The following is a 13,677-nucleotide window of genomic DNA, read 5'->3' on the forward strand; positions in this document are numbered from 1 at the left end:
TGGGCCTCTGGTTTGCTGTCAAAGTCTTGGCTTCCTCAAGGATAAAATCGAGATGATAATATCAGATGCACAAGAATTCAGTGTAGGAAGAGTTAGAACAGTGTGATATAGTGCCCTGGAACATATTAAAGGTGCTTATGGGGCTGTTTTTTTAATATTGATGTTTAAATATTCATGTTGTCAACAATCAACAAGTGAATCACTTATTATGAGTCAGGTGTTAGGTTTTAGATAAAGAAGTATTTCAAGGTGCATCATCTCAGCTGGGCTCAGTGGCTCACGCCTGTAATCCCAGCACTTTGGGAGGTCGAGGTGGAAGGATCACTTGAGCCCAGGCATTCGAGACCAGCCTGGGCAACATAGTGAGACCCTGTCTCCATTTTTTTTTTAAGTAAACAAAAAATAAAATAAAAACATAGCAAAAAGATGTGCATCATCTCCGGAGCACTGCTGGCTGTGTACTTCCCTGAGTGGTAGAAGATGAAGCTTTACCACTGTAGAGTGCAGCTGGACCCTAGTCCTGTTTCCATCACTCCTAATTGTTTGCCCTTGGGCAGGTCAACAACTGCCCTGAGCTTGTGCTCCTCACCTGTTGGGTGGGCGGGATGGTTCCACCTAGCTCAGAGGGCTAGAGGACACTCCCGCAGGGTCCTTGATAAGAATCTCAGGGACTAACACCTAACCATCTCTAGACGGTATGTCTTGCAAATCCGGCTGAGTTTAATGACCCTGACATATCCTTTTTTGGAATTTACAGAGGGGAGTGTAGTCCCAAACATCAGAAAGCACTACTGCCAACAAATCTGGACCTGTAAATTGATCTGCTTTTCATACCACTCATTCCTACTTCGTTTTTCTTCCTCATTATCAATGAGATCCATCTGTTCCTTAATCACAGTTGCCATCTCTCAAACTTACACCTTTCTGCTTTCTCCACACATTCTCTATGGACATTCCTACATATAATAGCCCCATTCACTTTAATGAGGTCTAAGATATTTATCTAAGATTTAGTGCCTTGCAATACCCAGGTCTCTAGGATGGCTTAGGTAGGACCCCAAAAGCCTCCCAACTTCTGTCAACCATATCATAAGCCCCCTTTGTTAATCTTTCCACCATGCTATTATTGGAAAGTAATTTGGGAAGTAAAGGAAAAAGTATGGAATGTCATGATTTCTTTTTTTTTTTTTTGAAACTAAGTCTCGCTTTTTTGCCCAGTCTCGGCTCACTGCAGCCTCTGCCTCCCGGGTCCAAGCAATTCTCCTGCCTCAGCCTCCCGAGTAGCTGGGATTATAGGTGTGTGCTACCACACCCAGCTAATTTTTTGTATTTTTAGTAGAGACGGGGTTTCACCATGGTGGCCAAGCTAGTCTTGAAATCATGACCTCAAGTGATCCTCCCGCCTCGGCCTCCCAAAGTGCTGGGATTACAGGAGGGAGCCACTGTGCCCGGTGGAATTTCATGATTTCTAACCATCTTAAACATACATACACACACACATACACACACACACACACACACACACACACAGAGAGAGAGAGAGAGAGAAAGGGGGATGGGAAAGAAGACAAATACCCCCTCTGCAATTCCCAAAATAACTGTAAATGTTTAGTATGTATTTCTTTATTGTTTAAAAAAAATTTTTTTTTTGAGACAGGGTCTTACTCTGTCACCCAGGCTGGAGTACAGTGGGGTAATCTTGGCTTACTGCAGCCTTAACAGCCTGGGCTCAAGCAATCCTCCCACCTCAGCTTCCTGAGTAGCTGGGATTACAGGCACACGTTACCACTCCTGGCTAATGTTTTTTTTTTGTTTTTTTTTTTTGTAGAGACAGGGTTTTGCCAAGTTACCCAGGCTGGTCTCGAACTCCTGAGCTCAGGCTATCTGTCCGCCTCGGCCTCCCAAAGTGTGGGGATTACAGGCATGAGCTACCACATGCAGCCTAGTATGTATTTTCTTAATGGTCAATTAACGCTGAAATAGTCTTTTATAGATTTTTGGGACTGATTTTTCATTTGTGGAGAGCTTAAAGAAAGCAACCAATTTATAAAATATTTTATAAAATGAACCATAAGGAAATAATACTTGTACATTTGGTTCACCAGAGCTGGGTTAACCAAACTGTTGTAATCCAAATTGTGAGTATAGTAAGTTTACTCCTCCAGCGTTCTTCCACACCAAAGACTCATTTGCGTATTCTTCCAACCCTCACCAATTTCAATGAGGAAAAACAATCCCCAATTTCCAAACAGGTCAAATGTTAGCAGGTAAGCACCTTTTCCTCGGATGAAGTTCCTGGGGCAGCCCACGAAAGGTCATTAACCCCTCTGGGGCACTGCACTGGGGGAACAACTTCAACCACAACTGTCACTCGCTTCTACAACTGTTTATTCAGGGAAGTACATTCTCAGGTCCAATGTGTAAAGTTGGAACAAATCTATCCACCCTCAACCCCAGCTGATAACTCACACCAGGATTTCTGAACTGGGAAACAAAGGTCAGCTGCCCTTCTCTGGAGAGGAGGAGGAGCTAATTATATCAGGCATGTGTGTAAAATCACATGGGTAGAATGGGAGACCTAGACTTTGGACTCACAACCAAGTTCAAATCTTGGCGCCATCAATTACCAGCAATGTAACCTTGTACGAGATACTTGACCTCTACAAGTCTGTTTGCACAGCAGCAAAATGGGAACAAGTATCTACTTCTTAGCAGGTTAGAAGCTATGAAAAACACTAAAGTCTTAGCAGCCATTGCCAAGTGCTTTCCAAATGGGGTGGAGCTATTTACGCCCCTTAAGACCAGCCAAAAAGAGCAGCCGGAACAGCCATTTTACCTCATATTTGCCAGCACTGAAGAGGCTTATTCAGACAAAATCATGTGGTGGGCCAAAGATGATTCTTGTATTAATTAGTATTTTTTGACTCCCTAGGAAGTTAAAGATAGTTTCACATATTTGCAGCCATTTATAGTTGTTCTTTTGTGAATTTCATGTTTATGTTTATTTTCTACAATTAGGGTGAACACTTGGGGCCTTGTTCCTCCTCTTGAATAGAAATGAAAATATTTCCAAAAATGCTGTGACACAGTTTGAGAGCGTGAGTGTGAGCTCATTTCCTGTCCTGAGGACCCCAGGTAATTAGAGCTATTGCCTTTGACCATATCCACAAAAACTCCTGAAAAAGGCTATGTTTAGGAAAACATTTTTATGATTTTATTTCCAAACTTTGAAGTATACTTCTCAATTAGACGATCATTTTCCTAATCCGTACATTATGCACACAATGAAAAGGAAAAATTTAGAAGTTTGAAATTTATTTGAGAACCTTAAACGTATCTGTCAATTGAGTGAGCTCAGAGCATTGCTAACACCTTGTGAGTCTCAGAAAGAAACTGTAGAAGTGTCCTGGGGCTGTTCCCTGGGCAGTGCATACAGCACAGAGGAAAGGGCAAGTCCCCTTCACTCCCCTCATGGTTCCCTTCATTTCTGAACACCAAGGTTTTGGAAACTGCATTTATTTTATTGTTCACTATATCTAATCCGGTTTGGGAGAAATAATATAAAACATGAGATATACAAAAACCTCCTCCAAAAATAGATTAGAATAGACAATCTGGAACAGTTTTCTATATGCTCTTAAGTGACCAGTACTTCCCCATCCCCAGTTACTTATCACTTCAATATCTCAATATCTGCCCCTAGCTACACACAAATTGTGTCTGTGTTGTGTATATATATACACATACACACACACACACTTTTTTTTTTTTTGGAAACAGGGTCTCACTCTGTCATTCAGGCTGGAGTGCAGTGGCGTGATCATGGCTCACTACAACCTCCATGCCCAGGCTCAAGTGATCCTCCTCCCACCTCAGCCTTCGAAGAAGCTGGTGCCCACCACCACGCCCAGCTAAGTTTTTGTATGTTTTGTAGCGATGGGGTTTCGCCATATTGCCCAGGCTGCTCTCGAACTCGTGAGCTCAAGCAATCTGCCCGCCTTGGCCTCCCCAAGTGTTGGGACTACGGGCGTGAGCCACCACACCAGGACACAAAGTGTATTTTGATGCTCTATCCCTCTTCAACATCAGCCAGCTCCAGACAATAAAAGGAGGAAAAATTTCCCAGGTGTGCCATGCCTTCCTTTCAATCAATACACAAACATTTCATTATCTAACATGTAGCTAAAAGGTTCCCAACATTTTGGGCTTTATGAGAGGATGGAGAGGAAGTTCCTGCAGTCTCCCTGCTGCCAACAAAATTCCAAGGTCCCCACTCTAGCCAACTTGCCCTTGGTTTTCCTGAGAATACCAAGAAGCCATCTGGTCCTCCAATGCACACTATCCATTTCGGCCAACTCACCTCTGCACTCCCCTACAACCTCATCTTCAAGTCTTGGGCTCGTCTTTAAAGCTGGGGGGACACCTACTATACAGCAGCCTCCACGGATGAAGGAAGAAGCCTACCTGCTTTTGAAGCTCTCAGTCTCACCTCCTCTTCCTCTCATCTTCTTTCCCATTCATCTTCAAGCCTGCCCTATGGCTCCTACAAACAGGCTCCCACTCCAGCATCCCAAATACACTTTCTCCCAAACTTGCGGCTCCTCCCTTTCCTCTTCTTTCCATAGCCACGCTTTTGAAATGGGTTGTCGAGTCTTTGAGGTTCCCCGTGGTGGTACTGAGATATGCAAGGTACACCGGGATAGAAGGAGGAGGCTGCTTGAAACTGCAGGAGTCTGGTCTGGGGTTCCAGCTGAGGGGGAGGCACTGGGCCACACCTGATATCAGTCTGCAGCTTGGCGCCTTGGCTATCCTATTTGGGAAGCACTGAGCTAATGTCTCTTCTCTCTACCTTTATCACCACCACTTGCCTGGAACACTTCCCTCCATGGGCACCAGTAACTTCCTAATAGCTGAATTCCAAAAGCTCCTCTTATTTTTTATTTTTATTTATTTCTTAGAGACAGGGTCTCACTCTGTCACCCAGGCTGGGGTGCAGTGGCACAATCATAGCTCACTGTAGCCTTGAACTCCTGAGCTACCACCATGCCCGGACAAGTTTTAAAATTTTGTTAGAGATTGGGTCTTGCAATGTTGTTCAGGCTGGTCTTGAACTTCTGGCCTCAAAATATCCTTCTGCCACAGCCTCCTGAGTAGCTGGGATTACAGGCACAAGCCACAGCATCTGGCTCAAAAGCTCCTCTTGACTCCTCGATCTTCTTGTCCCCTCTCTCTCTGTGGCATCTAACACCAAGGACACTCTCTTTTCTTTCTCTCCTCTCTCTCGCTCTCTCTCTCTCTCTCGCTCTCTCGCTCTCGCTCTTATTGCCCAGGCTGGATTCTTTCTTCCTTTCAGATGGAGTTTCACTCTTGTTGCCCAGGTTGGAGTGCAATGGTGCGATCTCAGCTCACTGCAACCTCTGCCTCCCAGGTTAAAGCAATTCTCCTGCCTCAGCCTCCCAAGTAGCTGGGATACAGGTGCCACCTCCTGGGTTCAAGTGATTCTCCTACCTCAGCCTCCTGAGTACCCGGGATTACAGGCACCTGCCACCATGCCCAGCTAATTTCTGTATTTTTAGTAGAGACAGGGTTTCACTGTTTGCCAGGCTGATCTCAAACTCCTGACCTCAGGTGATCCACCCGCCTTGACCTCCCAAAGAGCTGGGATTACAGACATGAGCCACTGCACCTGGCCTCCCACTTTCTTTCCCTCCAGCTTCCATCATGGAGGGAAAAGAAAGGGGGAGGGGAGTCCCTAAGTGCTTCTCCTACCTTACCCAGTGCTCCCTTCCATCCTCCTCCAACGACTTCTGTCCCTGCTCTAAGTATCCCTTCCCCTTCTTCTATACCTCTCTTACATCACCCAGTTTCAATCATCCCCTCAACATCCCCTCACACCTAACATGTCTCCAATGAAACCGAGGGGTTCCTCCCAATGAGAGCCTCTCATAGACTGTGTGGGCTCTGTTATTGCCAAAATATTCAGTAAGCATCTGTCCACCACTGGGGAGGTAGAGACTGGGGAGGCCTCCCCACCTACAGAAGTCAGTCTCCAGGTGCCTGAGCTTGGACACCAGGAATTAACTGTGACATCAGCCACTTTCTGGATCTGGTACCTCCCCTCCCCACAGAGGTACAGACAAGAATCCTATTTCCTCCCATCCCACCTTTCCTTTCCACTCTGCTACTCTGAAGCCCTTTTCACCTCACCCCTGGCTCCTGTGAGTCTAATTGCTCTATCCCCTTCCAGGTCCTCGTCCTCCAATCCACCATTATCTTTCTAGCCACGTGTACAAGTCACATCACTTCCCAGCCTAACTTCTGATGGTTCTCTGCTGCCTCTTGAATAAGCTCAGATTCCTTCCCTGGCATTCTAGGTCCCTTAGCCCATGTCCTGGCCCCGTCTCCTTCCAGGCAAATGGAACTGAAATAAGCTGCATTACCCCAAATCGCCCTGAACTTTTCCTTCCTCCATGTCTTCACTCTCCTGGTCCTGGCTCCCACCTCAAGATGAGAGTGAAGGAAGACTTCCACTTTTTCACTCTAAATGCCTCCTCTTACTATTTACATTCTTCTAAATTAACAAGAATTACCTGGATTAAAGAATGACTGAGTTTTAAGGACCAGTTTAAACCTACTTCTTCCACCTGCCTTCTTGGATCACCCAGGAAGTAATTTTTCTCAATTTCTATTATGAAAATGCTTCTCCAGACTTTACTACCTCTTAACTTCTTATTACAGTGCTACCATGACTTCTTTCCTACTTAATTTTTAAATCCTTTAGGGCAAAGCCTGGGTCTTATCTTGTTTCCCATGGTCCCTTAGCCATTGCCCATGATAGGTATCCAATAGACTTCAGTTGAAGAAGTTGAAAAGTTAGGAATTAGTTTTAAGAGTGCAAATCTAGGCTGGGCGCAGTGGCTCATGCCTGTAATCCCAGCACTTTGGGAGGCCGAGACAGGTGGATCTCGAGGTCAGGAGTTTGAGACCAGCCTGGCCAACGTGGTGAAACCCTGTCTCTACTAAAAATACAAAAATTAGCTGGGCGTGGTGGCACGCACCTGTAATCCCAGCTACTCAGGAGGCTGAGGCAGGAGAATCACTTGAACCCAGGAGGTGGAGGTTGCAGTGAGCCAAGATCACACCACTACACTCCAGCCTGGGCGACAGAGTCAGACCCTGTCTAAAAAAAAAAAAAAAAAAGAAAAGAAAAAAAAGAAAAGTGTAAATCTAAATTTCCCTAGGTTGGCATGTAAAAGGTGACTCTAAATTAGAATGTAAGTAGGGCCTTCCTATTATAGAAGACTTAAAAGATTTTCCAGCGAGTTAATCATTTATACTTTTTTATTTCCCAATTATTTTAGTAACACTGCACATCACTGTAAAGGCTGGAATACGCTGTTAGATTGGGTGTGTGTGTGTGTGTTTTGCTTCCCTTTTCTTCAAGAATCCCTAAAAGTGTGATCAATGAAGAATGTGACCAAACTATAACCTTCCAAACTTATAACAAATCAAGTCAGCTATTCCCTGCCCAATCCACCCAACCAAAGAAAAAAGATTGACAGGTTCCCAGTCCTTCCCTACAGAGTTTGTCACCAATATCACCCCAGTAATCCAAGGGCGAAAACTTCAGCAACACAGGCCCTCTCAAAAGCTTGTTCCATGTGAAAAGCCCTCGTTAAACTCTGAGTTATATTTAGAAAAAAAAATGAAACAGAAGTTATAGTTAGATGAAATGGCTCAAAAGAATTTTACCAAAAGCAGCATGTTTATACTGATCTTCCAAAAGAAAAGGTTTCCTTAGCTTTTACATACAACTCCTAAAAACAGACAACCTCTTCATACATATACATACAAAGATTTCTGCTTGAGTTCCTTTGGGTCTGAAAGAACAGGAGCTCCCAGGATATGAGCAAGACTGCCCATGGGAAGCAATGGGATATAAAGGACTTAAAAATGAGCACGCGTTTGAGGACCAGGACAATTTCATACACAAGCCTGAGTTGAGATGGTCTGAGAAATAATAAAGCAAAGCCTTTCGTGTGCTTGTGCTGCACGAAAGAGGTTCTGTAATTTATAAGATGGACACAAAAACCACAGACTCCCTCAGCAATACTACCTAGAAGTGTTTCTTTCCAAAATGTCATCAGCCCTCACTTCATGGTCACAGTCAAACTACTTTCTATCACATTGTAGCTGGCTTGCTGAACCACATTCAACATTTTCTTTTTGGCTCTTCTTTGTCTTAAACTATTTTTGGCATTCACTTTCTAATGTGTTGACTTACATTTTCTTTCTTTTTTTTTTTTTTTTTGAGGCAGAGTCTCACTCTGTTGCCCAGACTGGAGTGAAGTGGCACAATCTCAGCTCACTGCAACCTCTGCCTCCCGGGTTTAAGAGATTCTCATGCCTCAGTCTCCGATGTAGCTGGAATTACAGGTGCTCGCCACCACGCCTGGCTAATTTTTGTATTTTTAGTACAGATGGGGTTTCACCATGTTGGCCAGGCTGGTCTCGAACTCCCGACCTCAGGTGATCCGCCCACCTTGGCCTCCCAAAGTGCTAGGATTACAGGCGTAAGCCACCGCACCCAGCCAACTTACATTTTCCTAACAAAATTCTAGGCAACAGCCCCAAAGTGGTTTAGTAAACCGTGAAGCCTTTTCAGAAATGAATGTATAATTTTAAGGTGATTATTTGAAAAATGGTTTGTGGCAGTTATTCCTCTTCACATGGTCCCAGGGCCTCCAGACAAGAAGCAATTGCAGCTCACAGAGACTTGGCCCACATCCCACGCTGAGGGGACCTCTTCTCTAAAGAGCCTCAGGAAAAAGCCACTTCCCAGCATCCCAGCCAAACCAGAGTGGAGGGCAAGGGTGATGGCTCATGGGGAGAGATGGCCAGACTGTAGGGTGGGCCAGCCCCCAGTGGTCTCAGCAGGAATTATGCCAGTGGGTGAGGCTGCTGAAGCCTCCTGCCTGCTATTCCTAGGTTTCATTAACACCCTGAAAACACTCCAGCCAATTCCCACTTCTGCATCTCACTTGGTATTTCCAGAGGAAGTGTTAGAGCAGCAGATAACTGGGGTCACCTAATTTTATACTACCTCTAGGCCTTAGAGCAGCAAAGCCTAAAGTGGTGCAGTTTAGAGGCCAAACAATAAAAAAGACCTAAGATGTCAGAGAGATCGGATCATATATCCCAGGCACTTTCCTCCCTCCTCCCTCCCCACTCATATCTATCCACATTCATTTTACCAGGCTGGGAAACCAACAGAGGGCCACTTTGTCTGTACCTACCATTTGCCTACAGTGACAATTATCTTAATTATATTAATAGAATCATTCAGAGGAAAACCATCATCTCCACCCTATAGTCCAGACAACCAAGTGCTTAAGTGTTTCCTCACTTGCTTTACTTACTGGCAGCAAACGAACAGGGTCAAATTAGGTTTAATTGTGCTGACCTAAGGGCAGGACACTTCCCCAGTATATCCGTGAACTAACGCAGCGAAAGGCACACAGAGACACAGAAACACTGGGAACTGAACTAACTTCTGTAAGGGCAAGTCACCAGGGAGACAAGATGTAGGTATGGGGGTGGGATGGGACATACTAAGTCTCCAAGAAAGTACACGTCCTAGGAGGCTTGAAAGGAGGCTGGTGCCTGGGCCAGGGCAGGGAACAACTGCAGAGATGAACAAGGACAGTCAGAGAGGCATGCAGAGACGAAAGGTTGGCCGCCTCAAGGAGGGGCTCCAAAATCCCACACGGGCCTGGATTTAGTAATCAGGAATCTCCAGGATCAGCAAGAATCAGCCTTCGGAAGTTCTTAGGCGAAAGAACACATAATGTGATAGAAGGAAAGAAGAAGGGGACACTAACAAAAATCTGTCTCACTTGGACTGTCAGAGAGAGGAGACAGCAGAGCCTGGATGAATCAAAATGCCCTAAAGAGAAATGGGTGCATGGAGAAATAGCCTTGAGAGAGCCATAGTCATATCTGATGGTGAAATAGTCATTTCTGGTGACTTTAACTGCACCAGGACTTGGCTGAGGGCTGATGCACAGATGCTAGTGCCTCCCAGACCCCTCTCTCTAGATATCCTAATAGTAAGTGGAAACCTGAGACTTTAGCGGCATTAACTCTCCCCCATACGCAGTTACACGAATCCCAACAAAACTTGCAGAACTAAGCTACATGTGTGGGCACTGGTGGGAATCACTGAAAACCTAAATAAGACCGCAGCAGCTCGTTGATCCCCCCCCCCCCTTTGATTGGCACGCACCTCTTTTCTTTTAATGAGAAAAAGCAATAGCCATAGACCCACATCCAGTTTTCACTGCAAAAGTGACACTTACATTCAGGACTTCCTGGGGTGCTCCAGGCCAGCAGGGCCAAAGCTGCAAGACCTCCCTCCCTCTCGGGGCAAAGCTGTGAGGTCTGTGTAGTCCCACTCCCCACTCCCCTCTCTCTCAGTCAGAGTCTCTTCCACCGCCCCCCGTCAATCCCCCTCCAACCCATCTGGTGATGGTAGCGCCCCTGCTGAACCAAATGTGGAGGTCTTGGCTCTCCACCGACCGCTGTACAATGACAGCAGAAATGGCCATTCAGCACCTAGCCTTTCTCTAGCGCCCTTTAATTATCGTTATTTTAGGGCAGTTTTAGCATAAAGTGTGTTGCTGGGACCCTGCTCCTAAGAGGCTAACACTCCCTGCCCCCTTACCCACCGTCGACAGCAAAGTGGCAGGCAATGGGAATCTGGGCGGGAAGCAAAGAACTACTACGATTCACATCGCGCCCAACCAGCAGCACGCGGGAACCTGGCACACAGTAGGTAGGCGTTCACCCAAGATCTGTCATCGGACCCAGTACCTGGGCAGGGAGCCTAGGGGTGGAGTGGCGGCTTGGGGGACACAAAGGCCTCGCCAGCCCCCAGCTGCGCCCCTCGCAACGCGGGGGGCGGGAGTTTAGAGCCAGAGAGAGGGGGCGAAGGAATCCGCCCTCATTTGCACGTCGTCTGGGGCCCGGTCAATTTGCTTAATCACCGCTCTAAATGCCAGCGGGCAGCACACAATACGCGCCCATTAACAGGTTTAAAGTGTCGCAGCGCTCGCTTTAAATGAGAAAAGCAGGCGACAAAAGGGGGAAAAAGCCAAGTTCCTCAACTTGAAGAATGCCTCGGGTCGCCTCGAAATCATCTACGCGAGTTTTAAATTCGGAGCTAGCTCCGCAGAAAAGCTGAGGCCCCGGTGCGAGGGCTGGGGGTGGGAACGGGGGCTGTGAATAACCCGCCACGAAAACTGGGTTTCTTAGGAACCAGCCTGCAGCCGCCCAGTGAACCCGGAGTCGGAGGACAACGTCGCCAACCCAGCTCCCTAGGCCCCTTGCCCCACTGCCAGAGAAAGCTGACCGATATCCAAGAAGGAAAGCGAGACCCCCCCAAAGCGGGCACAAATCCAAGTTTCCTTCGGTGCAGGCGAAGAATTCTGGAGGCCAAGGAAGATCCCAGAGGTGGACTCCAAAACCTCAACCCGCAAGACGGGAGAAGTTAAAGTAACTTTACTTTCATCCAGGCACTGGCCAGCGCAGCCTCGCGCTCGGCCGCCAGAGAGTAGTTCAACTCCGCAAACAAGTTCTGCTTGGGATCGGCGCAGAAGGCCCCATCCCCCACTCCATGGCCGAGCCCGGGGGCGCATCCTGCGGGCCGCGGCCTCCCACCCTCCCCGGCGCGCCCGACGGGCACTCACGGTGCGCGCTCCTCCGGGAGACAGGGGTCCGTTGGAGAGGTACGGGCTGCTCAGGTCCGGGATCATCAGGAAGGGGTACCCAGGGTACGGGGGTCCTTTAAAGAACGCGCTGTCCTGGGGCCTTCTCACTGCGAACAAGACCAAGGCGAGGTGAGGCCCAGGCCCCCGGGACGGACAGCGTCGCGGCAGGGGGCTCGAGGCGGGAGCCGGGGACCCCAGCGCCCCCCACGCGCGCCCCACGGGGGCTGCCGCCAATAGAGGCGGAGGGCAAGGGTGCGTCCACCCAAGCAAGGGGGACCGTGGGCCGCCCGGGCTGAGCAGCGGAGCGCACGGGAATCGAGAGTGGGGGGCTGTCCCAGCGGGCACATACCTTCGGCGAAATAGTCCCGCGGCTTCTGGAAAGTGTCCCGGGCGGGCTGCGGGCGCCTCTCCGCCTGCAGAGGAGACACAAAGGCGAGAGCGGGTGAGCGGACGCAGGGCCGGGATCCCCCGGGGGTGGCCGCGGTGCTTCCTTACCTCCGAGTCCGAGCTGCTGCTCTGGTTCTCCGACTCGTTGACCAGGGACGACTTGACCTCGTCTAGGTCCCGCTGCGCCGAGGCGCTATCGCTGCTCGGCTCCTGCTCCTCGCCCCCCTCGTCCTGGAAGGGGATCAGCTCGTCGTTCGCCCCGAGGTCGTCCCCTCCGCCGGCCGCCCCGGCGCTGGAGCCGCCGCCTCCCCCGCTGCCGCCGCCGCCGCCGCCCCCGCCGCCGAGCTGGGGCATGGTGGGGCCGCGGGCCGGGGCCGCCGCTCTCGGAGCCCCTAGCCGCCCGCGCCCTGCCCGGCCCGGCCCGGCCCGGCCCGGCGCCCCTCCCGCCCGCTTGCCGGCCCGCTGCGCTAGCCGCCGCAACAAAGTTTGACAGGGCGTGGCCCCGCGGGAAGCGGGCCCGGCGCTGCCCGGCCGGGGCGCAGGCGGCTCGGCTCGGGCCCCTCCGGCAGCGCCGAGCCTAGGGCTCCCCAACTCGCCACCGCCGCCGCCTGCTCCGCCGGGGCGTCCCAGCCCCTGGCCCGCCGGGGAGGGGCGAGCGGGGAGGGAGGGAGGAGGGACCGCCGTGCTGGGCAGGGGGGCCGGAGGGAGGAGCCCCGGCTGCAAGCTGACACCCGCGCGCCTCGCGGAACCCGGAGAGCTGCGGTGCGCGCGCACACACACATTCACACGCACTCACACTCACACGTTCACACTCGCACCTTCCAGGGGCTGCGTCTCCCTGCAACATGCACCGCCCCCAACCCCCTCCTGCGCCTCACACTGCACCCTCGGCGGCCCTCCCCGCGGCCTCCCTGGAGTCCTGGAAGTCTTGCCCCCACCCCTCCGCATCCCCTAACTTTCTCCCAAAGAACCTCCAGAACTCCGCGCAGGTTCCCACCCCCTCCCACCGTATCGGCGCGCGGGCGGGCGGCACTGCCCCCTGCGGGAAAGCCTCGGACGCACATACTGGCCGCAGGGCCCTCCCCCTGCCTAGAGTCCCTCCGAGCGCGCGAGCTGATGCACAGACTAGGACACTGGGGCCATCTATGGAACCCCGGAAAATGCCCGGCGGCTTTCCGCGCCTTTTTCCTGTGGGGTTCCAACGCGACCCCCGGCCCGGGTTTTCAACCTTGTACAGATATACAGATTTCCCTGCTGAAATCTTGAAGATCACCTTTTCTTCATTGTTTGGGACTAGGTCCTAAATCGAAAAATCGCGGTCTTGGGTTCAAAAAGAATTTGGATTTGGTTCATTGAGAGGGAAAATTGCCTGTCCAGTGATCTCCGAAGCCATTCACAAAGCTGCGTGAGTAGCCAGTGAACACGAGAAAAATGCTCAACCAGCCTCATACCTAAGTAATGCCTGTGGTGCGAGCGCCACGGCCCGCGCCTGGAGTTCCATCTACTCCCGAGGCCTAGGCAG

General features: G+C 50.0%; 1 protein-coding gene across 1 annotated transcript in view; it reads right to left on the bottom strand.

Moving 5' to 3' along the window:
• Nucleotides 1-12,813, bottom strand: part of TCF7L1 (transcription factor 7 like 1) — a 174,159-nt gene extending 161,346 nt beyond the window's left edge. Inside the window, exons 1-3 of the mRNA XM_004029543.4 lie at nt 12,264-12,813; nt 12,118-12,181; nt 11,748-11,875 (exon numbers count right to left, since the gene is read on the bottom strand). Coding sequence (XP_004029592.4) covers nt 11,748-11,875; nt 12,118-12,181; nt 12,264-12,509 — 438 coding nt within the window. The 5' untranslated portion in view covers nt 12,510-12,813. The remainder of the gene's footprint in view (nt 1-11,747; nt 11,876-12,117; nt 12,182-12,263) is intronic.
• Between the last annotated feature and the right edge of the window lie 864 nt (nt 12,814-13,677).

This window comes from Gorilla gorilla, chromosome 12, assembly GCF_029281585.2.
Source record: "Gorilla gorilla gorilla isolate KB3781 chromosome 12, NHGRI_mGorGor1-v2.1_pri, whole genome shotgun sequence".
Lineage (NCBI taxonomy): Eukaryota > Metazoa > Chordata > Mammalia > Primates > Hominidae > Gorilla > Gorilla gorilla.